This window comes from Dipteris shenzhenensis, chromosome 21, assembly GCF_047967505.1.
Source record: "Dipteris shenzhenensis isolate YYH24624 ecotype China chromosome 21, Dip_SZ_1.0, whole genome shotgun sequence".
NCBI lineage: Eukaryota > Viridiplantae > Streptophyta > Polypodiopsida > Gleicheniales > Dipteridaceae > Dipteris > Dipteris shenzhenensis.
The window spans coordinates 50,014,132-50,040,831 of NC_141616.1; the positions used below are offsets into that span (position 1 = coordinate 50,014,132).

Here is a 26,700-nt window from a genome sequence, read left to right on the forward strand (position 1 = left end):
TGTCAGGTCCCTCTCTCTGTAGAATATCTCCAAGGCCTCCAAGTGTTTCTGTAAACCCTTGGTTGAGGACGAAATGAGGACTATGTCATCTGCATGTAGTAGTATCTATACCATCAAAACACTAGGCGATCAACAAAGGATGTGATCTCATCAATGTATAGCCCAAAGAGAGTTGTGAGAGGGGGCAACCCTGCTTCACCCCTATGGTGCTCTCAACCCAATTTGATAGCCCCCTAGGAATGCAGACTTGCCCTCTAATGGACTCGTATAGACTCATCACTCCCTAGATCATGACCTCTGGGAGATGCAACTCCTATAGTCGCCTAATCAGGTGAGAGCGAGGGATTGTGTCAAAAGCCTTCTGAAAGTCCAAGAAGAAAGTGTAGACCTTATGGCATCTTGACTTCACCTCCTTGATGATGGCTCTCAGGGTAAAAATATGGTCTAGTGTGGAGTGTTGTCTCCGAAAGTCTGTCTACCCAAGAGCTCCCTATCCATGACCCTCTGTATAACTACTGACGTCCTCTCCAGTATCGATCCATAAATCTTAGCCAAAGTGTGGCCAACCATGAGATTGCAGTAGTTCCCAGTATCCATGGGCTCCCTTTCCTTATGTATTTGTACAATGGTGGTAGTGCTCCAAGTAGATGGGAACCTGTGACATACCGCTAGAACCGGGGCCAAGACCTCTTGCCTACCATTTGTCCATGTGTGAAGTGCTCTGTACATAGCCCCTCATGGTCTAGCGCTCTCCGATTGTGCAGATGAAGGAGGGCATTCCTCATGTTCTACGCAGTGAATAAGTGGCAAGTAGTGGGTCTGGGCATAGAGGGCATATCTAGTGGCATCTGACCTAGGATGTCATATAAGGAGCATGCATATATGTGCCAAATCTCTAGGTCCGTGACCTCCGATAGGAGTCCCCAGCTGTCGATAGTCGGGTCTCCCCCTCGAAAAGATACGACCACCTCATCAATCCTGCAAATGAGAAAAGTTCGCTTCTTACATCGTGTCATCCGACGTGAGATGCGATGTACCTAAGATGAGGTCAGGTGTGCCAGGGCCTGCTTGCGTGTGAGGTGAGCTCTTATCTCCTTACACTCATCATCGTACCAGGGGTTATGAGGCATCATCCCAGTCGAGGCATGTGTGGGTTGAGTCCTCGTCAAGTCATAGGGAAAGATATACTAGCAGCATCGTGTACCACTGAAGTGAGAGTGGTTGAAACCTTGAGCTCGCAGATCAATCCTCTTTCCATCTTCTTTCAAAGAAATCGTTCAAGAGTCTCCTCCAAGCCAAAGGCATGTTGCACCATTGTTCCCTATAGTCGCATTGATTGTGCAACAAACTTGAAGGAAGACCCTCTAAGATCTCGTGAATCTTGAAACGGAGAGGGCAATGGAGTTGAGGGAAGACATGGTGAGATTGTGCGTAGATACTCTTAGAAAGCAAGTGTCACATCTTACTTAGAAATTTCCAATTTTTTTGCAAGAATGAAGATGGAGCACAACAAAGATGAAAAATGGTCAAGGTCATGATGGCAAAGTCCACCCAAAGATGAGGAGGGATAAATAAAGAAGGTTCTTGCTCAAAAGAAAGAAGAAATCTAAAATTAGGGTTTTGGAGAGGAGGAGGTGAAAGGCATCCAAAGATAAGGGAGAGGGAAGGGGGAAATGTGGGAGATGGAAGGAAGATATTAGTTCGATGGGAGCATTGGATTTTAAGAGATTTGGTTCAAGTTTGGTTGAGAAATATGGTTTGTAAGTTTGGTTACACTTTGAAAACGTGATAGGGAGGTGAGGGCATAAGTGAGAGAGTTGCATCAAATTTCAAACTATTTATTAAAAAAAAAGAAAAATCATGTCACATCCTAGCCTTTGCAAGCCAATTCCATATTCAGATTCAGTCACCTTATCCTACCATATCTCCACAAGGACTCTATTAACATGACCTCATTTAGAGTCCATACTTTTTGTAATGTCCACGATTATGTGTTTGAAATGTAGTGAAAATGAATGCTCATATCTAACTCAAGATAAGAAGCGTGATAGCAATGCAAATATTTGTGAAGGTTAAAGATGGATAAAAGGAGAATAGATTTACATGCTCTAATAGAATTGAGCTTGAAGATTAATCCTCTTTCTATATTCCTTCAAAGAATCTTTTTCAAGTGTCTCCTTTAAGTTAGAGGCATTTTGAGACATTGTTCCTTGTAGTCACATTGATTGTGCAACAAAATCACAAAAAGACCCTCAAACGCCTTGTGAATCTTGATTCAATCACTTTGAAATGAAGAGTTAGTGTAGATGAGGGAAGAAATGGTGAGATTGTGCAAAAGATATACTCAAAAAGCAAGTGGATCATATCTCCTCAAATTTTTTAAAAAATTTTAAAGGAATGAAGATGGAGAGGGAGGGAACTCACAACAAAGATAAAGAATGGCAAGATCATGAGGGGAAAGTCCACCAAAGGTGAAGAGGGACAACAAAGAAGGTTCCCACTGGAAAAAAGAAAAGAAGAGGTTCAAAATCGGGTTCTATAGAGGAGGTAAAAGGGTGCTTAAAAGTGAGGGAGAGGGAAGAAAAAAGCACAGAAAATGGAAGGAAGGCGATAGTTGGATGGGACGGTTTGGTTTCAAGAGATTTGGTTCAAGTTTAGTTGAGAAATTCGGATTGCAAATTTGGTTACACTTCAAAAAAATTCTAAGGGAGATGAGGGCACAAATGGGAGAATTGCATCACACTTTGGGCCATTGGAATTTAAAATGGGAGATTCATATCTTTGCCCATAAAAAAAGGGAGATTCATAGCCAAATCGATGTAAAACAGAGTTGATTTTGTTGAGTGAGAATGGTTTGGGATGGTGTCAGCACCTTGTCCTTATGTTGGAACATGAACAAACATCACCATTGAACTTAAAAAGGGGCCTTATAAGAGAGCCCTTCTTATGGAGACATGGCAAGGTAAGGTGAATAGATCTAAATAAAAAATGATTTGACATAATCAACAACTTAAGAGAGAAGTCATGACTAAGTTGTACTTCATGTACATACTTCTGCTCATCATACTTTGGCTTTTCTTATTTATCATCTTTGTTACAATCATGTTTGTGACAATAATCATTCAAAAGTTTCAAAACTATTTTTTCAAATCAGCTTCTAGTTTTCCAATGCAATCAAGGAGGTGTTAGAGCACTAAATTATGCTTACAGTAGCGCATACATGTCCCAAGTGGACTAAGGAGACCAACCCTATCCACAAAGGTGTATAAATGCACCTTTTCTTCTTTTCTTCATTACCTATGTGGTGCTCTCTCTCTGTCTCTCTCTCCCTCTCTCTCTCTCCCCTTACATCATCAACGCTCTCCTAATCACACAACAAAAGTTTCATTTTAGACTACAAACTACAATAACACCTTCAAAAAACCTAATTTAATTTGTAAGATTGGATATATTCTAGTTTTATGAAGGGATATCTAGCAATATGTTCAAAATATAAGTAGTTCCACAGATTGCATCTGCCTCACAGAATGATAATGGAATAACATTACAGTAAATAACTAAAGGGTGTGAAAATCCTATTGGGTACGAAAATCTCGTGAATGTGTGAAACATCTCATTCTAATAAGGCATATGATTGAGTGGAGGGTGATCTGGTAAATTGAAAAGGCCCTATGGACGGGATTAATTTAACTCCACGTTCATACACTAGCTTCGAACATGCTGTCATTTATGGTGATTGGATGTTGGAAGTTGTAAATAATGTGAGTTGTTGCAGAGTGGCGAAAGTTGCCACCGATGTATCAAAAATGGTATATACTCATGGTGCACAGCATGTTCAACTCATTGGAAGTGAGAACTCTCCCCATGGCTCTCTTGATAAAGCAACTCGTTCACAACCAACTATCTAGACAAAGAATTTAACCTACACCATTTTGCTAGTAGGCCACCATGCACCTACGTGCTTTGTGATTAAGAGTCTCACCCCAACCTCCATTATGCTCAATTCTAAACACAACATGCACACACTTCATTCAAAACTATGTTTCCAATGAAACATGCATGAGTGCTTCCATTTAATTTTATGACTCTCAACACCTCCAAATAATACTAAGAGAAACATGTTCACGTCGAACGCATAGCACTACCACTTTGAACAGTTGGGTCACAGATTGGAACTAGTTTGTCTTATTGCCACTCTCATCTTGCTAGATAGTATTATGTTTCTAACGTCATGTGGAATGTGAGCACAAACTAATGATGCATATGCTTTGAGATAGTTGACTCTTGCATATCGTGTTGGGATTGGGATTTTTAAAAATGACGTCACTTTTTAAGTGCATGTTTGTGAATCTTAAATTTTAAGGCTATCTTTTTTGTATTAATGCCAAGGAGATATTTTATTATGTCTTTGTACATCCCAATGTTGTAACTGTTTTTAAAAAAAAGTATCTTCTATTAAAGCAAATACAAAGAGTGAGGCAATGAAAGACAACTAGTTGTCTTGTAGCCTGCATCACTGACAAAACTCATTGCCTTGGGTTCCTTGGAACTGGTGTGAAGAACTAGTATATTGACTACATATAACCAACAGATCCCTCAATTCCTCAAAAGATAAAGCCTGGTTGTGGTTTATAATAATGGCATGACAGACCAAGGCTCGACAAAGAGTTCCATCAAACTTTGAGACGATTCATTTTTAAAATGAAGAAATCATGCCCCATTCCATCTTTCACAAGACAGTATTATATTCAGGTTGGTTAACCTTATCCTCCCCTGTGTTCACCACAAGGGCCTTCTTACATGGCCCCTTTTCTAGTCCAAACATTCTCTAATGAAATGGCTAGGAGAAATCAGAAATCAAATGCGCACACATAGGGCATCCACATACAACTTGCTTGCAAATTACCAGGGTACGCCTCATAAATTTCTTTTGAAGAGAGAGACCACACTGAATTTGTGCTGCTTCTCATCTCAAAAAAGATTCTGATTATAAACTGTGATTGCGCAATTGCGAACGTATGTTCTCATAAATTGGAAGTACATAGTCTCTTTACATCCTTTCTTTTCAGATTTACACCCTTTTGGTGAGAATACAATTTATGTTCAGAAACGAAGTCTCAAAAGTACGTGCATAAAGAAGACGTTCAGAATCTCTGGGACATGGAAGAATCTAAGCATGACTAAGTATGGCCCCTAACCTAGGATCAAAACTAACAGAACCAGGCATGGGTCATGAGAAGTGAGTACATACGGAATATACCTTTCAATACATCTTGCAAGCAAGAGCATGCTACTAAGAGATTTCAAGAATTAATAGAAAGGCCTTGATACCACCAGCTAACCATACCTCTCTGCAAATGAACTGGAAATGTTCACCAAGGCAGACATGTAGTCCTATTAAAAGCAAGCTGATTATCATGGTTTGAGATTGGTAAAGTATTTCGCCATGAGACATGGCTGCTTGAAGGATTCGAAGTTGGGGCAGAAGCTTTCATGTCACATGATTTTAAAGGTAAAAAGGCAAGCCAATGTCAAACGGATTTGCTGCAGTTAACTGTGGCTCCTGTAAACCACCAAGACAGCTCAGAATGACATCAAGTGAGAATTCCAAAATGTAGTGCTGTTTGTAGATACAAGAAAAAAAAAACATAGTTCTCCCACTTTTCCAAACAAGACACCTTTGAAATGGCCACAACTACTCAACAAAACTCAATATTGTATTATCAGAAAATACGTGTAAAAATATTCTAATGTTTAACACCTTTCTCATGTACATGTTCCTTGAAAATTGTAAATAAAATCAAGCTTCACAGTCCTCAATTTACACAAGATAGGATGCATCATGCCACTCTCATCTCCAATTCAAATTTTCTTCAATTTATCATGGTGCAGAGATAGAAACGCCTTATTTCATGCAATTCTCTTTACACTTCTTAAAAATGAAGAGCCCTCTTAAAAATTGACCCCTCATTTAATCCCTTCTTATGCAGAATTTCTGGTGTGCTTTCATCACATGTATAGCTAAGGCAAAAAAGACATCCACTTCTAGACACAAAAATCCATGCCAAAACAATGAAAAGCCATAATGCGCTCTCATGACAAAAAGCTTGAAATCTCAAAATTACACCCTTTCATATTAAAATTGGCTAAGCGACATATAGTACAGTACCTGGGTACGGCTGCCACCATAACTTCCACCAGTCAACAGCATCTCAATCAGCGAAGTGATTGGACCTCCATAACTGCCACCACTACTTGCCTCTCGAACCCCATTCCGCATTGCATTCAATAGATCTCTATATGTCCTTGCATTTCCTCTTTCAATAGCTTGAATGAAGCAGAAGGTCATGGCTCCAGTGTAAGTGACCTGTGAAAGAGCCTGCACACACATTTACCCACGTAAATACCAAAGCTAAAACATGTATCATAATATATATTCGCAAGGATAATACAGAATCACAAACAGACACCTTGACACAAAAATATAACAAAGGAGGAATGCCAGTTGTAATTAATCACATGTGAACGTTCACTGTAGGAACAGGCAAGCATCCCAGCCATTAACACCTTGATTTCTCTCTACTTGGGTGGATTAAGGGCAGTCCATTGATCCTGGGCACCATTCCCCAAGCCAGACTCTCACACTTGCAGCATGGGGCCTTGTGTCTAATAGAGGAAGATTCTGCCTTGGAAGCTTGCACATGAAAACTTTTCACTTCAAACTTGCATTTCTGTTCCATCCAAGATCTTTGCCACTCCACACTCCGCATGATCCTTCAGTTTTGTAACATTACAGAGTAGATTATCAGGTCGTAAACTTTGTATCAATTTCAAGACACCTTTGCAACGTTATGGTTATGCTAAATTATATAGTAATTTTCCTTTCGTTGTTAAGAATCAAACAGAGTGACTAAAACAGCCAACTCAGGTGATGCACTCCAAAAGGCATCAGCAAATCATCCTGGCTTTCTCTGCCAGGCAGATTCAGCCATAAAATTAGTTCCGGCCAGAAACAAACCTTATGTTTGCCATCCAATTGTCTACCTTGCTAGCCCTGTCCTGGTAATTCTAGCTGGGATAGAGAATCCTTCACACCAAGGCCAACGCAGCCATGAACAGCCTTGAAAGTATGAGCACAACAGCCCACCAGATGATATGTGCAACTCATGGCCTTGCTATCAGGGCAATACATCAAATCTTTCTTTTGTACGGGATAAACTCCACAATCATTCCAATTCCAGGAACAAAGTGCTGGCAAAACTCTCTCCCCCAAAGCCACTGTTTTCCACAAGCACAGAGCTTCTCCCACCCCTTGTCCAACCAGGATAAGCACAGAGCTTCTACCACAATTACCCTTGTTTCTCAATTCTCTTCTGGATATTACTACCACGGACACGTGCCTCCTTCTCATTCAGCTTGGAGCTGGCTTTGATACCAATTGAAACAGCCCTAAACCTGGTCGAATAAACATTTGCCCCTGGAGAATTTCAACTTCGAACCAGATTCCAAATTACTGTGAGGCAATCCCACAAAACAACCCATATGAGTTCAAGCTAGCAGCTCATCTCCCAGCTGTAGGCTTAGGTACAACTCGAGCCACCCCCGAGCCTGAGGTCTAGACCACTGTGAGAGCCAGCCATCATCAAGGCCAGAACATGCGTCCCATACCACCTGCCCCTTCCTCTAGCCGTTTGCTCTCTAGCCAGCAGGTCTATGTCCAGAGGACAGTCCAACTCCTCGGACCCCTAATACTAAGCCCTTGGCCCATATTTATAGGTCAAGCACTGGCTACCTTAGCAGTGAGCCCTAAACTTACATTGCATGCCCAAAGTAGCTTTATTTTACTTGGAGTCCATGCTTTGTCCTAATTAGCTTTGTGCTAGAGGAATCCAAGATCCTAGGTTAGCCTGACCATGACCTAGACAGTCCAATCCTGCTTAGGCCCTAGTTAGTCCAAATATGGACATAACATAAGACTGTGTGTCCCATATCACGCAGACCCACCCCTGTGTGGTTGTGTTAGAGAGACACCACCATCAAAGGGTGACTCACCCAGCAAGGTCCCATTAGTAGTTTCATATGAAGCAGAGGGATGAGTTTTCTTACCATGCACACAAGTCATTTTAAATTCAGATAGGGGTAGAACCAATAAACGCTTCTCTACTCTTGGTCCTCAACCAGGAAAAGAAAGTGTTTCACAGTTAATTTACTCTGATGATATTTTGCAGTCCACATCCACATCCACAGACCGTCATGCAAATTGCTACATATTACTATGATTCCCTTCTCACAGCAGACCTGATACACCTAAGAAAGAAAGAAAGAAGCTGATTCAGCCCAGTTTCTTCCCGTACTGTTCATCAATTCTTTTGGTGTAGCAATCATGCACTTAACAAGATCACGGTGAAGAACAGGTTCGAATTGATTACATTCTGCACACACTTGAGGGGTCTTCCATTTTCAGCCGCATTGATTTGAAGAGCGGGTATCACCAGATCCGTATATGACCAGGAGATGTACACAAGACCGCTTTAGGACCACTTTTGGGCTTTATGTTAACCAATGCTCCAGCCACATTTAATTGAATGATGGACAGGGTTTTTAGAGAACACAGGTCCTTTGTGGGCACATTCTTCGATGACATCATTGTTTTTTCCAAAAATGAAGCAGAGCATTGAAAGCATCTAGTGGTCATGTATGAAGAGTTGAGAAAACATAAGCTGGTCATTAATGCAAAGAAAAGTAAATTCTTCATGCCAGAAATTCACTTTCTTATCCAAAGACAGAGTTTGGATGGATCCGGTGAAGGTTGAAGCAATCAAGACCTGACCAACCCTCAGGAACATTCATGAAGTATGGAGCTTTCTTGGGTTATGCTCGTACTACAAGAGGTTTATTCATTTCTGGAGGTGACACTTCTTGCACTTGGTGCTTACCTGTTGATGAGTCTATTTGGCATTGCCTCTGGAAATGCAGACAAGCCAAGATCATTTGGGCTGGGATTGCATGACTTATGGGCAAGTTTGTTCCTCGGCCTTGTTTGTCACTTGGGACTCAATGGCCTGGGTACTTATCAAAGCTCTTTATTCCAATGGAGCTACAAGATCAAAGAGATAGGGTGGCTTATCAATATCTTTTTGGACTTGTAGGACCAAGCTGCACGACATAAAAACCATAGAGTGGGACTCGACAACTCTGGATGACTAGTTACAAGACTCATCCAGATGATGCTGAAACCCTAGCCACTACCAAGATCAGCCTTACTTAACCAATTCTCAGCACTTTAGAAGCATTAATTACCTAAGTGAGCAGGCTGAACCCTAAACTCAGCCTTCTAGAGCAGAAAAACAGCTCCCTTGTCAAATCGCACTGGATGCTAGGGCAGAATTTCAATCGCAGGAAAGAACTAGCTGCCTAGAAGAGCTAGCAGCAACCCATGGCTGCCTAGGACAGAATTGCAGCCAATCAGAGCCTTATTGGATTGATCCTAGTCCCTTGTGGGCATCCCCACAGTTCTCTTTTACCAATGCAAAGCAAAAGTAAAAGAATAAAACTTATTTTTAGTCAACGGAAGTCAACATTCTTTGACCGAAGTTAATTCTAATTAAGATTATACTTTATTTCTTGAGAGAAGTGCCAAATGGTGACATCCCCCTTGGCTTCTAATCAATTGCCCTCAACTGAAAAGCTTCCTGATACAATAGCAAAACTTGAGGATATTCTAAAAAAAAGTCCTCATCTATCCACTTGGCATTAAGTGCCAAATAGTTCTTAAACTTGAAAAGGTATCTACGGATGTCCTTGCCTATGGACCCTTTCTTTTTTGTGTGGTATACGATCTGTTCTAGTTGGAGGATCTCCTCCATCTCTTCCACCTTTGGTGGCTCTTCTTGTACTGATTCTGTGGGCTTTGGTCCTTGGTACTGCTTGAGAAGACTCACATGAAAAACATTGTGAATCTTCCAATCTTGGGTAGCTCTAGTCGATACGCAACTACAAAAACAAAGTGCACAAAAATAGCTGATTTTATTGACTTAGTGTTGGGGTAAAGGCACATTGCCACCCTTTTATTAAAGATATGACACCTATGACTGTCTTCAGACAATCATAGGGTGAAAAACCTAATCCTAATAAAACCTATGACTTTGTGGTGTGGCTCAACACTTCACACCCACATCTTTTGTGTCACCCCTCTCTCTCACTCCCTCCCCGTTGTTCTTCTCCCTCATTCTTTCCCTCTCAACTGGTATCAGAGCCTTCACCTCTCCCTCTCCACTCCTCTCTACCCCTCCCTATCCCCTCGGGTCTCGTGCCCTCAGCGCGCGGGCTGCAGCGGGGCAGCACGGGGCAGCCTCAGGGCAGCGCGCAGGCATAGCAGGCAGCACGGGGCAGATTTAGCCGCAGCAGCAGCTAGCTGCTGCTAGCTGCGTGTGTGCAGCAACTTCGCGCATCGTACAGTCACTGTACGGTCGGGTACGGACACCGTACAGGCGGCCGTACTGTACGGACGCCGCCGTACGGACTGCGTCAGGGAGAACTGCGTCAAGGAGGCCGCTGCGTCAGGGAAGGTGCATTTCGAATCTTTTTTTTGGGATTTGTACCCTGCACAGGTACAGCAGGTACAGCAGGTACAGCAAGTACAGCAGGTACAGCAGGTTTTTTTTTTGGGGGAAAAAGAAAAAGTACAGCAGGTACAGCACTCTGCTCTTCACATTCCCGGTTGTTTAGTTCTCAAAACTGTGTGTTGAAGGTACAGCACGTACCCTCGTGTCCCTCGTGCTTGAGGTGACTAGTACCACAGTGTGTGGTGGTTGCACAGTTATCTTGTTTCGGGAAGGTCAAATGCCTTGATTTTGCAGAGGGCTTTTATGCTTTTGCTGAGTGCAAATCTCAGCTTTTGGGTGACATTTTCAAAGGGCTTTTGCCTGGAAGTTTATGCAGTGTATGCCTTGAGGCAGTGTGGAGCCAGGGTGCCCACATTGGTCTTGTTTCCGCAGTGTATTCAGTGACATTTCTGCAGGTCACATTTTGTGTACGACACCTTGAAAAATCTCAGTTAAGCCACGCTTGGCCAGGGCGCATCGAGTTTACTCGGTCCCTAACTGCCCATCGTTGACAGTGCTCAAAAGATTTTCTCTTCAGTGTTTGTACGTTGGGATCTGTGTTGTTATTGTGTACACAGGGTCGTTTATGCATTACATTGTCAGGTGAAAGTGCCAGGAGAGCGCTGTATTTTGTATGCTACCTCAGCGTTGAGGTGTTTTTCACTTGGTACAGGTGTCAAATCAAGGGGCTTTTGCCCAGATTTTGCTTGAGAGCACTTGAGTTACTGTTTGAGACCTTCAGATGCCTTTTATCCCCTTGGCAGAAGGGTGATTGCTTGGGATTTGTCCCATTCTCTGTTGCAGGTTTGTGACAGGCTGAAGTGTCTGGAGCCTCTTTTCAGTGAACAAAACAGTGTATGACAAGTGGTTTATGCATATAAAATCAGTGCAATACCTCATCTGAGGTGGGAGAAGTGTCCAGGACAGCAGTGTTTTGTGCTTTGTCAGCTGATGATGCACTGATACAGCACTTGTGGAACAGCTGCAGCATTCTGAAATTACTGTTTTATGCCTATTTGAGCACGGTACAATGTGTCAAAAGGTACAGTAACTGGAGGGAAATTTTTTGTTTTGCTGCAGATTTTTTTTTGACAGTAAAAACAGCACTATTGTGAGTGCTCCTGGCTCTTGATAGAGCAGGTTTTTCTGAGAAATCATAATTTTATTCAGTCTTTTTTTTTTTGACTTACACGGAGTCAGGTACTTTCCTTATCTGATATGGCATCAGGGGGAAGTGAATCATCAATTCTGAACATAAAGAAATTGGAAGGGGCACACAATTATGCATTATGGGCAAAACAGTGTTTGAATGTACTTCTGCTAAAGAAGATTTCTAAGCCCATAAGGGTGAAGGGTGTCAAGCCATCTGGGATGTCAGATGATGAGTGGGAGGAGCTAGATTTGTCCGCGAGGGCTGCTATCATGCTTACTCTCAGTGATTCTCTAGTGTTCAATGTTCAGGCTGAAAAGACCTCTTATGGCCTATGGCAGAGGCTAGCAGAGTTGTATGCCCAAAAGAGTTCAGTCAGTAAGGTTTATTGGTTGAAGAAGCTGGTTGACCTTCGCATGAAGGAAGGTACAGCTATGACCTCACACTTGAGTGAGTTCAATGCCATCTTTACACAGCTGATTGCACAGGGGTTGAACCTTGATGAGGAGTTCAAGGCTACTTTCTTGTTGTGTACCCTCCCTGAGAGTTGGGACACTTTCAAGACCACCCTGTCTAATTCAAATGTCACTCTTATGTATGCTGATGTAGAGAGCTCTCTCCTTATGGAGGAGATGAGCAGGAAGAATAATGCGGGCAGCAAGTCTTCAAATGCTTTGCAGGTACAAGAAAGAGGCAGGACTCAGCAGAAGGGGAGATCTGCTAGTAAGTCCAAATCCCGCAGTCAGTCCCGTGGCAAAAAGGATATTGAATGCTTTTACTGTGGCAAGAAGGGACACATGAAGTCTAAGTGCTTCAAGTTTATACGGGATCAGAAAGCCAAGAAGGCTGAGACAAAGGATGCAGGCAGTGGAAGCAAAGGCAAAGGCAAGGCCAAGGCAGATGACTTGGATGCAGTGAATGTTGCAGCAGAGGACAGTGACAGTGACAGACATGATGTATTATGTTCTTCTGATGTAATTGCACATACATTGGTTGTTGATGGCCATGACATGCACACCTGGCTCTTGGATTCAGGTGCTTCTTTTCATGTTACGCCCCATAGGGAGTGGTTTACTTCCTACACAAGTACTCACGGAGTTGTTCACCTTGGGAACAACTATGCATGTCAGATTGCAGGGATTGGCAGTATACAGATAGTATTCCCTGACGGACGCATATTTATGCTTGATGGTGTTCGCCATGTGCCGCAAATCAAGAAAAATCTGATTAGCACTAGCTTGCTGGATGACAGTGGTTACCACACCACATTTGGGGATTCCAAATGGGTGATTACTGATGGCCAGGTTGTAGTGGCTGAGGGTTATAAGAGTGATACCTTGTACCCTCTGTATGTTTCCAGTGTAGGTAATCATGTTGTTGCCATAACCGGGCTGCCAAAGGTTTCATTGTGGCATAGCCGGTTGGGACACATGTCCGTTAAAGGAATGCAAGAACTGTCACGTTTGGGTTATCTGCCGTCTCTTTCATTTTCAGATTTGCCTACTTGTGATCATTGCATTTTTGGAAAGCATTCTATGACTTCTCATAAGAGGAGAACTCCCCAGAATAGAGCACCGCTTGATCTAGTGCACACTGACTTGTGTGAGATGCCACAGCTATCACTAGGGGGTGCAAAGTATTTCATTACTTTTATTGATGATGCCACACGCAAAGTGTGGGTCTATTTCTTGAAGCATAAGAGAGATGCCTTAGATGCTTTCAAGAAGTTTGTCGCTCAGGTTGAGAATCGGACAGGTCGCAGGCTGAAATGCCTCAGATCCAATAATGGGGGTGAGTATGTGTCACATGCTTTTGTACAGTTTTGCGAAGCTAAGGGCATTAAACAGGAACTCACAGCCCCTCATAATGCATCTCAAAATGGTGTGAGTGAGCGGATGAATCAAACTATTCAGGAGAAGGTTCGATGTATGTTGTCTTATGCTGCATTGCCCCATGGCTTTTGGGCAGAAGCCGTGCAAACAGCAGTTCACATAATTAACAGGTCGCCGAACAAGGCTTTGGAGTTGAAAGTGCCAGAGGAGGTGTGGTCTGGCAAGCCACCTTCATATAAGCACTTACGTGTGTTTGGCTGCGAGTGCTTTGCTCATATACGCAAAGAACTGTGCACCAAACTGGAGCCAAAGTCTTACAGATGCATCTTTATGGGTTATGGTGACGAAGGTGAAATGGGGTACAGGTTATGGGATCCCGTTAAACGGAAGATTATACGCAGCAATGATGTCATCTTTAAAGAGGATAGTGTACACAAAGAACCCGTGCAACCTGTGGAATACAGGAGGGTTATTTATGATGATGTCGGACAGCAAAGAATGCCCATTTATATGCAGCAGCAGGCTGCTGCAGATAACCCTGTTCAAGAGGGTATATAGGCTGAAAATCAGCCAGATAATTTTGCCAATGATGCACCACTGGATATGCCAGCAAATGGGGCTGTAGAACAGCCAAATATGGTGGTACAGCCACCCGTCATGCATGACGAACAGGCTAGACAGCAGCCTAATCCGGAACATTCTGTTAGGAGGAGCACCCGTGTACAACGGCCTCCTGATAGGTTTGTTCCAGGAGCCAATAATGTGGCTGATTTTATTATGCTGACAGATTGTGGTGAGCCTTCCAGTTTCAAGGAAGCTATGGGAAGAACAGAGAAAAGGAAGTGGGAGAAAGCCATGCAGTCAGAAATGGACTCCCTACTTCAAAATGATACATGGGACTTGGTGCAGCTACCTGCAGGCAGAAAGGTTTTGCCATGCAAGTGGGTTTACAAAGTCAAAGTGGATTCAAATGCTTTACCGAGGTATAAGGCCACATTGGTTGCCAAGGGATTTAAGCAGGAGAAGGGCATTGACTTTGATGAGATTTTTTCCCCTGTAGTCAAGATGACTACTTTGAGAGCAGTGTTAGCTCTTGTTGCTCATGAGGACATGGATTTATGTCAAATGGATGTGAAAACTGCTTTTCTTCACGGAGATCTCCATGATGAGATCTATATGAGTCAGCCAGAGGGATATGCTGTTAAAGGGAAAGAGCAGCTTGTGTGTAAGCTCAAGAGGAGCTTGTATGGACTCAAGCAGGCGCCAAGAGAATGGTACAAGAAGTTTGATGCCTTCATGCAGTCCCAAGGGTATCATAGGTGTGAGACCGATCATTGCTTGTACACCAAACGGGCAAAGGATGGCAGTTTGATGCTACTCATTCTATAAGTGGATGACATGCTGATTGCCAGTAAATCTCAGTATGAGATTAGTGCTTTGAAGAAACAACTGCATAAGTCTTTTGACATGAAAGACTTGGGTGATGCAAACCATATTCTTGGCATGCGAATTACTCGTGACAGGTCCAAGGGACTTTTGTTTCTGTCACAGAAGGAGTACATTGACAAAGTACTGCAGAGGTTTAAAATGGAGGGGGGGGAGTCTATTAGTACCTCGTTGCCTCCACATTTAAAACTCAGCAGTAAGGACAGCCCCAGATTAGATGATGATAAGGCTGAAATGGCCAAGGTTCCATATGCATCTGCAGTTGGTTCTCTGATGTATGCCATGGTTGCCACTCGTCCGGATATTGCTTTTGCGGTGGGAGTCATCAGCAGGTATATGGCAAATCCAGGCAAGCGGCACTGGGAAGCAGTGAAAGGTGTCTTGAGGTATCTCAAGGGTACCAAAGACTTGTGCATATGCTATGGTAGGCAGGATGCATTGGTGCATGGTTTTACAGATTCAGACTATGCAGGGAATGCAGATAACCGGAAGTCTACTACCGGTTATATTTTCACATTTGCAGGAGGTGCTATATCATGGGTGTCTCGGTTGCAGAAATGCGTTGCACTGTCAACCACTGAAGCTGAATATGTTGCAGCCACTGAGGCTTGCAAGGAAGCAATATGGCTTACTCGGCTGGTGGGAGATTTGGGCATTACAGGAGATATGCCAGTTTTGCATTGTGATAGTCAGAGTGCTCTTGAGCTTGTGAAGGTGCATACTGATGATAATCCTGCAGATTTGCTCACTAAGAGCTTGCCTACAGAGCGGTTTGCACATTGCCGCCACATCATGGGATTAGGATGAGACCATTCTTATTTTATGGTCTTGTATACAGTAACTATATATTGCTGTAATTTTTATTCTTTTCTCCCCTTTAGGCACATTGGCCTTTAGGTGGGAGGTTGTTGGGGTAAAGGCACATTGCCACCCTTTTATTAAAGATATGACACCTATGACTATCTTAAGACAGTCATAGGGTGAAAAACCTAATCCTAATAAAACCTATGAGTTTGTGGTGTGGCTCAACACTTCACACCCACATCTTTTGTGTCACCCCTCTCTCTCACTCTCTCCCCGTTGTTCTTCTCCCTCATTCTTTCCCTCTCACTTAGCAATAGAAACATTAGATACAACTCGGATTGTCTTGCCTCTTCCTTTGGCCAAAATTTTATGCTCCTTGTTTTCTTGAATGAAACTGAGAGTTCTTGCCTTGGTGTCCAAATTTACTTCCTTTCTATGGAACCATGGCATACCCAAAATGACATCATGATGTTTGAGGGGTGAAACATAGAACTCCTCATGGTCCACATAGTCCTGAATATGAAGTCAGAGTTTTCCAATCAATGGAGTAACCTTAACTGGTTTTCCTTCAAAAACATGTTCTGCATCAAGAGTTGGTCCCAACTCTTCAGTCTTGATTCCTAGCCTCAAAGCTAGGTCTTTCGAAATGAAATTATATGTAGCTCCTGGATCGAATAAGATCAAAGCATTCTGGTCTCTTGTTTTACCCCATGAGAGGCAGAGTTCTCGAGCTTCTGGATCAGTGGCTCTTGCCAACATATCAGGAACTCCTCCTGCCAAAGGCTTTGACGGTTCTTTTTGTGAGAAGTGCAACATAAATGAACAGGAGAGTGAGAAAGAGACCCAACCTCTCACACATAAAACAAGAAAGGAGAGAGATGAGAGAAACTGCAAGTGATCTCAGGCCAAAACCCTACAGCCTGTTGGGGAAAACCTCTACTAAAATGGACTGCCAAGGAGCTCACAAGACTGCTCCACAAGGCTCCAAAGTGAGATGCAAAACAAGGAGTGAGGGGGGGCCTAAATATAGCCCCTCACCCTCCTTTGCTCGGCTGGTCTAGCAGGGCCGACCCCTGCTGTAGGTGGGCCGACTCAGCCCTAGGGGACAGACCCCCCTCTGCCCACCATAAGGGGCTGGCACTCAGCCCTAAAAGGTTGCCTCAAGGGCTGACCTCTACTCCGACCTCTACTCCAGCCTATAAGGGGCTGCACACAGCCCTATAGGGGGCGCCCCTCAGCCTAGGGAGCAGACCCAACAGCTAGGGAGCCAACCCCCTCTGGCTTCTAAAAGGCTACAGCAGCACAGCCCCAGGTGGGGGCTGTAGGCCCTGCCACATGGCTAGTCTTCCCCTGTCCAAAAGCTGACACCTGCTGCTCTAACATGGGCCTCCAAGAGAGCCTATCCTACTCTACCCTCACAGGGGGGGGGGCAGACCCACAACGCAGGCCCTCACTCATCTACCATAGACTCAAACTGGCAGGCACACCCAGCAAGGCACCTCTCTCTCTAGGTGACATCAGGAGATGTTGACCTCCAACACCCCCTCTCAACTCCTGGATGGAACAAAGACACCAGGAGAATGGGTGTGCCGCTGGAACAACTGGAGCAATCCACCGTGTAATACTCCACCGCTGAAGACCACCACAGGTACTGTCAAAGAAGCCCCCTCTTGGCGTGAACCGCCTCAGCACGATCACTGGAAACCTGTAATTGTTGCTCCAAGGCCACAAGTGCTAGGTACACTCCTCTTGTCCGTACTGGTACTATACATCATCTGGTACAACAATCCAACTGCCCCTGTCATAATTGCCCACATTTAGTCCATCTGTGAGCCTAAAATTTGAGGCAATTTCAATGGACTCTATGCAATAATCCCTATGCAATGTGAGTATTAGAAAGACTTCATTCTGCTAGGTCCTATTTGTCATGCTGTCTTGCCTTGTATTTACATATCTTAGCAGAATACAATGCTGTTTGAATTTCAACATGCAAGGCAATATGGTGGAGGGGATGATATGGGTTCTACTCAAGAAATTCCGTCCATTTTTAAATGCTACACCTAGAGTTGCATTCATAGCAAAGAATCTGTCATTTCATGCTCGGACAAAGTAAACTGGGTTTCTGCACCATTTTGTGCGTGAAGATCCAAAACACAGACACTAGCCTTGTCTGCAGCCGAACCAAGGAGAATACAAGGGACATCAAGAGATACCAAGTCATACTTCTCAGCATCGGACCTCCTTCAAAAGCTAGAGACTAAACATTGAAGGGGAACAATTGTTGGATATCAGCTTCTACATATCCAGGTAGTCCTTGATTGCTAAATCTATAGGGCCCAAATGAGTAGGATAGGACCAAGTACATTTGGCTAGCCTTTATGGTTCAGATAGGGCAAAGCACACAGACAAGCAATAGGGCCTAGGACCAAGGCATCACCATCACATGTGGCCAGCAATCAATCAGTTGGTCAAGCACATGGCAGATCACGTACATGACTGAGGTCGGCCCTGGGTTCACTTCAGGTCAGGCATTGGTGAGAGAAAGCACCCTACTTTCATCTTATCACTCGTCACTTCCCTTGACATCCAAGGGCATGGCTATTGTACACATCATGATTCAGGCTGTTTGGGCAGCATCTTGATTTGGAAGAGATTCTACCTTGTTCATCTATTATGTTTTGATCTTGATGCTTTCAACTAGTCCTGTGAATATTTGCTTAGGTTTTATCCAACATGCATTGTGTCTCTCTCACACGCAGGGTGCACAGTGTAGTGCCTGAGGTCCCAAGTTATCACAATGACTATAGTTTGGAATTTAAAGAAAATTTCAAGAATTTAGCATCCACAATTTGGAAAATTCAACAAATGCTTTCCTCTTGAAAGAACAGAGGTGGAGATTAAGAAGTATGAATACGCTCCTTTATACAGCAGCTACACGAGCAACGTCCCAGAAGAATAATATAACTTAACCTTTCTTGGTTTTCCATTTCCTACAACTATAGCCTGCAACCTAGTCATCGTTTCAGAAAAGAAGAAAGACTGTACAGATGTGTCAGCAGAAGTCTGATTGTCATCACAGCCACTAAAACAATATGCTTCTCCGCCACTTGTCCCTTTCCAAGTGCCTGTCAGAGGCCGATGGTCTTCCCACACACAATATCCTTGGCTGTTCCACAAAAAAAGGACAACATTATGTTTCAAATCATGATTAATGAACAAAACTTGCAGGTCAAATCAAATTTGTGGGTATGTGACCATTTCAGAAACAATGAGGATTTTAGACAGGCAAAAAGGGATCTCATCAGCTTTGCTTCTTATTAATTCAGAATTTTAGCGAAGGGCAAAAAGCTAAAAAATATGCAATGTCAACTACAAACATGCAAACCATGGTCCCAGCTCATCTAAATGAGGCATGTTCTGTAAGACGTCTGTGTACAGGAACATTCAACAAAAATCTAGGTAATCCATCTTTGCCTGAAGGTACATGATTCCATAACAACAAAAGATCATGACAATCTCTCTACTTGTTTCTGTGCTTGATTTGTAACTCTGTGCGATAAAATATCTGAAGCTTTTGAGCTTTTCTGACGTGAACTTGTTCAAACATCTCAGAAAAGAAAGGACATCCTCTCCACTCTCTGAGAAAGATCACCCTGTTGGTCAAAGCAGACCTGGAAGAACCCTGCATCCTAGACCAAATAGCCATCACAGGCATGACATGGCATTTCCAGCCACAGTCCTGGTTCTTATCTAAATTTTCATCTGTTCAGACTTTTTGAGTGATATTTACCACGGGCTTTTCATGCTTTGCATGATATATCTTTGCCTTGAGTTCCTTCTCCCAGCTGTTTTTTAAATACTTAATAGAAGCCTATTTCTAAGTATAAAAAAAGATACAATTACACTCCTTCTCCCTCGCATCGTGAATGCTACAGATATTGCACAAGAACCAGTTATGCAACAAAAAATCATCCTACAATGTTGTGACCCAGATAAACATGATTCTATCAATCCCTTGAACGGTCTTATTTGATTGAACCATCTCACAGAAAACTGAACATTGATGCCATAAAAACCATTTAAGTCAAACAAGCCAGATGCTCACGTTTAACATCCTAAAGTACACAGAAAATCCCGAATAGATTTAATGCATTATTATCAACATGACTTACGTATTGATAGTCAAATCATAGTTACAAAAGCTTCTGTGTGTATATGTATTATGAAAAAGATTGCCAGCAGATATGCAAAGGGTCCTGTCCTGTTACATCTCTACTGCTCCCAAGACCCAAAAGCATGCCGCAGCTGTAAACCCCCAAGTGTGATCAGGAAAAACAAATAGCAGGATTTGTAAAGCTGCTTGCTCCCTTCAAAAAAGTTGGCACACGATCATGGAATGTTCTCCATGATGCCTTCATAAACTCCAATGGCATATCGGTCCACGTAACCAGCACGGCTCTGCCATATCACGTGCTTTTCAGTGGATGTGCTATACCTATACTAGGTAACTCCTCTTCTAAATCAGACTGCCTTCTAGGCCAGAACAATACCAAGGATACAACTAAGTTCCCGCCACGTGTTTCCTCTTTTAATCACTCTTACATAGTCTGTAGCAATGATGTCTGTGTCAGGTTCAATCCCCCAGCATCTGCCACAACAGCCAGTAGTTGGAGGGGTACTCTTAGGACTTTGTTCTTGGCTTCTACTAGGACAATCCCGACTGTAACTGCCAGCAATCACAGCATGTTGGTATGACCAGCAGACAGATTCTCAACCTTTGGCTCCCAAAGGGAATCTCGGTATCTGCAGATAATAGTCGCCATTGTGACATAAGTTTTTGATGTTAGCCCTAAAGAATCCCCTCCTCCAAACCAAGCTGCCTACTTGTCCCACATCCCTTCAGTCATCTCACAGTCCATGATCATCTAATCAGAGACCCCTTCTACATGATGCTTGAGGCTTTGATGGCCCTCCCAATAAATAAGTACCTAGGAGAAGATGGCCTGTCTCTCGTCTTCTTCAGGCAGAACGTGATAGGCATTCCACCTCCTGTTCCAGAAAATCTTTGACTCAAATCAATGCCCTCATCCCTCTCAAAGTATGGATATGTGTTATTTCCTCCACTCACAGCAGGCAAGGTGGAAGGGACGTGTCTTCTAAAACTGGCAGGAGGAGGAACTTATGGACTCAGAGATTGTAGATAATACAGCCTTCTTTGTGAAGGGTCAGCAGATAGCCTGGAGAGGGTGAGACTCCTGCTTTATATCTATGGTCTAGCTTCTGGGACTAGGATTAATTGGAACAAGTCAATAGGATCCCTCAAAAATACAAAGAGCTCTTTCAGGTGGGTTGACATCTCCGTTGAGCAACAGAGCAACAAGAGGCCCTGACCATGGAGATTGTGCAACAAAAGTTTTTGTATTTGAAATTTGGAGCTCCCCCGTCCCTGGTTGAGTTTTGGTGGTTTGCTAGCAACAGTCTGGTACATAGTTGCCTAGCCAAGAGGTTAGCAATAACCTAGGGCTATCACTAGAGCTAGCACGGATGAAGTATAAAAGCCAGAGGATGGACTAATCTTGGAAAGCAAGTCATTAAAAGTGCTGGATTTTCGTGATTAAGGTTTGGTCCTGGTTATCGCCAAAGGAAGGTTTATTAGCAACTGCACCGCTAGGGGCAGGCTATAGCAACGAGGAAGTTCCTTTTTCAGGTGCCCGTCTAAAGCAGAGTTACGGAGGATGAATTCTACTCTTGGAAGCAGACTTTCCCAAACAAAAAAGTCTCAGCCTGCAACTTGTGCCAGCAACCGTGTCCTCCCCGGATCTCGATGTTTAGTTTCCAATTTCCTTCTCCCTCACTGCATCTCCGTTCTTCCAAGTTGCCTACCCTGTTGAGTTCCCATCGCACCTGGCTCCTAAAAGCATCCTGCAAGCCTCACACCATAGCTAAACCACTCGTAAACAAGACGAGATTGAGCTCTCTCCCCCAGGTCCTCACAGATTTAGTCTAGTAATTTGCATATGTATTTGCTTTTCCTCATTCGAAAATCCCCTAGGTTTCATCAGAGCTCATCATTAGACAAGGACGGATCGCAGTCTAGAACTTTGGTGCTTGTTGGTGCTTGTGAAGTAACAACGTGGCTGACTTTAGAGGCACACAGAGGGAGACTTTTCAGTGGCTGCTGAGTGCAATTCATCGTGCATCCTTAGTCGCACTTTGGGACACAATGGTCCATTTGGAGGCTCAACGCAATTAGTTCATTCTTGGCTGCATCAGTTTTAATCATGTGTGCTGTCAATTTATACACTCAAATCATGTCGGCTTATCAGTGGAAAGGGAGTTGGAACGTTGACGGACAGGGATCCCTTTTCTCGAGCAACAATAGTGGATGTGTGTTCTCCTCCACAAGCAAAGGGATCTTGTATATCATGTTTCCTAGGGAGGGATTTGTGTTTGGCCTGTAGTTTGAAATCCTCTCTCAAGGCTTAGGGTACCAAGAGGCTGTCGCAAGCTTTTGGACCTGTTGGCTTGTTGCATTTTGCTGCCATTTGGAGATGAGAAAAGGACAGAGTTTGAAGCATGCTTAGTCTTACATGACGCGAAGGTGATAGAGATTGAGATGAACGAGGAGGTTGCTTGCAAACTTCACCATAGCTGATCCCAGATTTGCTGCCTTCTTGCATCTACACGTTGCTGCTGCGTCTCGATTTGAGTACCGTGACGATACTTATCGTATTTAGGAGATGAGCAACTCAACGCCTGAGTAGAGACCTAATTGAGCTTCTATGACAAGAACCTGGCCATTGGGAACCAATGCTGCTGGCTACTGCTTAGCAAAGACCACACTTTTCCAGTGTTGGGGATAAGGACTTGAAAAACGGGCCAACCTGAAAGTAGTGTCTCGAAAAAGGCTTTCTATTTATTTATGCTCTTTGGGCCTTCTATTCGACAGCTTTCGGTGTAGTCGCCATCTTATGTGGTGATTTTCCAAGTATGAAACTATTGTGTGATATATATTTCAATCTGAGTCGTTCGACGACCTTGTAGGAATAATGGCTGGCCCCAATTAATGGCTTGAACTTTTTATCACATTTGGGTTCGAATTGATGCATATCCTTTGCAGTTTGGCGTGAAGGGGCAGTGCTCTCGAGCATTCGTGCTCTCTTGTAAATATGAGCTAGGGGTCTCATTGTATAGACGCTTGGGGGAAGGCATTTCCATAATCATTAGACCTGAAGGCCTTGGAGTGTCTAGGATCTAATGAGGCAACCCTTCGAGTGAGGGCTTGTTGCGGATGCAGTTTCTTACCGGCAGATGGGCTAGCTCATGGGAGTGGTCTGGACGTCAGTGGTTCAACGTACAAAACATCTAATTGATCATGAGACCTGACGCATACTATTATATCTCTTTTGAAGCACCGTTACATGTCAGGCATACAAGAAATGGGAATGCAAAGATCCAATCAGCCATATTCAAGAAGGCATTGATGAATCCCGTCAACAAGCTCCATGTTATTCCAAAGAACATGAAACGCTAAATGCAATGGAACCATTTTGGCAGCGTAAAACGTGTAGAGTAAGTACGCATCAAACGGACAGGGGACCAGAAGAGCCAAATGATAATTCTTGCGGTTAAAGAACTTCCGAAATCATCTCGTACATTTGATAAAGTTTGTTACCTGTTCATTTTACAAAGGAAAGGCAGATCCAAGACCGTACCGCTATGGCATGCATCAACGATTGCATGTAGCCTTACTCCCTGAGGCAACGGTCTTACAATTGCCAAATTAATCTCATCGTCCACAATCATTCCCTGCGTCTGAAAATCTAGGGGCAGAAGCGTCTCATCAAAATTATCAATTTCTTCGCCATTGCGATTCCTTTGTTGTGACCCGTGACCTGAATAGTGGAAAACAAGTGAATCACCGGCCTGGCAGCCTTGAACGAGCCAATACATAGCCATTCGCATATTATGTTTTGTTGGCAGCTTGAGACGATCTGTTTGGTCCTCTGCCCCCACGAACAACACGTGTTAGGATGTTACAGAGCGTCAGCCTTTTGTGCAGTAAACAATTTAATGAGAACTGATTCACTCTAAAATTAACACGTAAACATGTAGGTGAACAAAGAGCCTTGTGATGAACAAAGACCCCGGATTGACATACGAGTTAATTCTTGAAGGGGCGATTGCAATGATCGAGAGATATGTGCCTTAAAAGGTGTGCGGCGGACACGGATTATAATCCACCGAATTCGGATGGAAATACCGTTGATTGGTGTTCGATGAGCGAGTTGAACGCGGGCTGTGCGTTTTCCTTTGTGAAATGGCTGTGCGTTTTACTATGCGATCGATGAGCCTGACTACAGAATCGATGCTGTCTGAGTGCGAAATAGATACTGTGTGCGAGTGTTCACTCTTTGCCTTTGATTTTGGACCGAACAGCCAGGAGGAAGGACTGTGCAGGATACCTGTAAGCAGGAGGATCGAAGAAGCTGGAAACTGAAACTTGGTGATGAGAAGATGCCTGATACATTTGGCATCGTTCAGGGTGCCCTTCAACTCGTATCGGGAGCGACGATAAGAGATACCACAGACGACGGCTTTCTTGGATCCATGAAAATTCGGGGGAGGGGGAGAATACTGGCGGGGATTTGGAGGAGGAGGAGGGGGAGAGGAAGCAGGGAGAGGAAGAGGGGCGACGTGAGTGACGTGATGGCAAATGGCACATCGAATGGATCGAGAGGCGGGAGGAAGAACGAGGGAAGTCCGGCAATGCGCGCAATCGATGAGCAGGTTGGACATGGCGCTTCCAAGCTCGATGGTACAATCTGCAAATGCAAAATTGTGAGCTGCGGAGGCCAAAAGTTGCGAGAAGCTCAAAAGCAACTCAGAAATTCCGAAGAGGATGAAGAAGAAGATGAAGAAGCAGAGTAAAGCTCACAAGCTTTTCTTCAGAAATTTGATGATATTGAAGAAGAAGATGCCCAAAAGAAGAATTAACCACAACAAAAAAGCCCCCCCCCTTTTGCCCTTTCTGCATGCACCGAGCCTTTTCCCCCAACGTCGTCCAAGCTCCTAACACTTTTGGATGTGTGTGTTCCGGTCTTGAGTTCACGCCCCACGCACAACTCACGATTCTATCTTACCCTGTATGCGAGTGCTATTGACACTTTGAGTTTCAATCATCTTTCGCCTGCCCTGAGGAGGGAAGGCCTTCCTCCCCATTGTCAGGTCTACAAAGCAATTGCCTTTTAGCCCATTGATGCCCCTTTTGCTTTGGAGCGTTCGTCCCTGTCAGCACCCAACCTCACCAAGTTTAGCTAGAATTTTCATCTCAAAACATGCACTTTCAGACTAAATTATTCAAAATCTTAGCTAGTGTCCTAAAGATGATCCTTAGCAGTTTTTAGCTACTGCAGTTTTAGACTATATTATTCCAGATCTTAGCATGTATCCTAAAGACGAGGTGATATCTTAGCAGTCTTTGTCTAGTGCAAAATACACTAAAGAACGAATTTTTTCAAGCACTAGATTGCATCATGCATTTGCACAAGATGGGGAAGTGGTCTGTCATGGCAACCCTTTTAGAGTCATCGTGGATGCATCATATGCACATCCACTTGATCCACTTTAACGATGGCTTGGGTTAAGCTAGATGGTTATCACCTATGGTACCCCGTATCTTCTAAACCATTAGCCAAACTATGGTAACCCATATCTTCTAAACCATTAGCCAAACTATACTGCTGGACCATTCAATCTAGGCAAGGTAATGGGTTTCTAATTTTGAATCGTTTGCCATATGTTATAGATTGCTTTTTTGTGTATTTTTGTCAAGTCTTCTTTTGTCTCCCTAGAAACCTAAGGGTAGCATAGCCATGGTGTCTAGGTGGATACACACTCTACTATAAGAGGTAATGGTAGCCAGCTACACAGATGAAGGAGCACCACAAGTAGAAGCATGAGCAAGAGATCGGCTTTTAATATTATAGGCCCCAAAATCTTAATAAATTGGTAGCAATGGTAACCAGCTACGCAGATGAAGGAGCACCATAGGTAGAAGCATGAGCAATAAATTGGCTTTTAATATTGCGGGCCCCAAAACCTTAGTCAACTCTAAACTAATCGTGGCCTAAGTAACCATGCTTAAAACATACTTTGACTCCCCAAATACCGTCGTCCTTCATAAGACCTCTAGCAAGGTCTACAATGTGTTCACCTACAACTATATGCTCTCTCTAGTATCAATAGGATTGCCTTCATTAAACACACCCCTCAATGTCGGCAATGCCATCTAGTTCATTAAATGTATGTGAACAAAGGGAACTTTCAAGGCTGACCATAAATGCTCATATGCCATTTGACATTGGCATGTTCTCATCATCTTCAAAGTCTCAAAGTGGTTCAAGCAAGTACAATGCAATGTACACGATTAGAAGCTAATATGGAAGGGAGGTGTGGCCCCCTCTTACTCTCAATAAAGGGTATGATTTCATTGTCTTTAAGGCTCGGCACTCACAGTATGCACATTATGTAACAAGTTGTATAGGTTATATGTGCATCCATTGTGCGTGTGAGGTAAGATTTGGGGGAAATGGGAGATGAGCAGGGGTCGTGGACATGCTCCATGTCTACGAAAGGTTGTGAGCAAACTTCCATACAGTTCCTTTTGGCTTTCCTTTTGACAAGCTATTGACTTCTCAAACCTATTGGGGCAAACTTAACTAAACAAAGGCAATGCTAAATGTAGATCAAGTGTTGACTTTTCTTTCCTTTTGGAGATCCCAACCTTTTCACTAGTGGGCCTCCCTTTATGTTCCATTTGTTAAGTTTGTTTTTAAGAAAAAGGAATGTCCTTTTGGTTGGC

The 26,700-nt window shown here is 43.5% G+C and overlaps 1 protein-coding gene across 2 annotated transcripts; it reads right to left on the reverse strand.

Moving 5' to 3' along the window:
* Positions 1-5,005: 5,005 nt before the first annotated feature.
* MC1 (metacaspase 1) lies at positions 5,006-24,821 on the reverse strand. 2 transcript variants are annotated; one of them, XM_087392563.1, is made up of 6 exons: positions 24,775-24,814; positions 24,302-24,661; positions 23,512-23,842; positions 18,882-19,002; positions 6,170-6,379; positions 5,006-5,563 (listed from the first exon to the last, which is right to left on the reverse strand). In XM_087392563.1, the coding sequence occupies exons 2-6, from the start codon at positions 24,633-24,635 to the stop codon at positions 5,507-5,509; spliced, it is 1,053 nt and encodes a 350-aa protein (XP_087248689.1). In that variant the 5' UTR covers positions 24,636-24,661; positions 24,775-24,814; the 3' UTR covers positions 5,006-5,506. The 2 variants fall into 2 exon arrangements, with proteins under 2 accessions (XP_087248689.1, XP_087248688.1); XM_087392562.1 differs by having other exon boundaries at positions 24,302-24,821.
* Positions 24,822-26,700: the final 1,879 nt, after the last annotated feature.

Coding starts and splice junctions, on each gene's coding strand:
- MC1 (XM_087392562.1), bottom strand. CDS start 24,635: ATGTCCAACCTGCTCATCGATTGCGCGCATTGCCGGACTTCCCTCGTT. Junction 19,003..23,511: donor TTCCTTTGTAAAATGAACAG/GTAACAAACTTT, acceptor TTTGTGGAACAG/CCAAGGATATTGTGTGTGGG. Junction 5,564..6,169: donor ATGGTGGCAGCCGTACCCAG/GTACTGTACTAT, acceptor GGTGGTTTACAG/GAGCCACAGTTAACTGCAGC.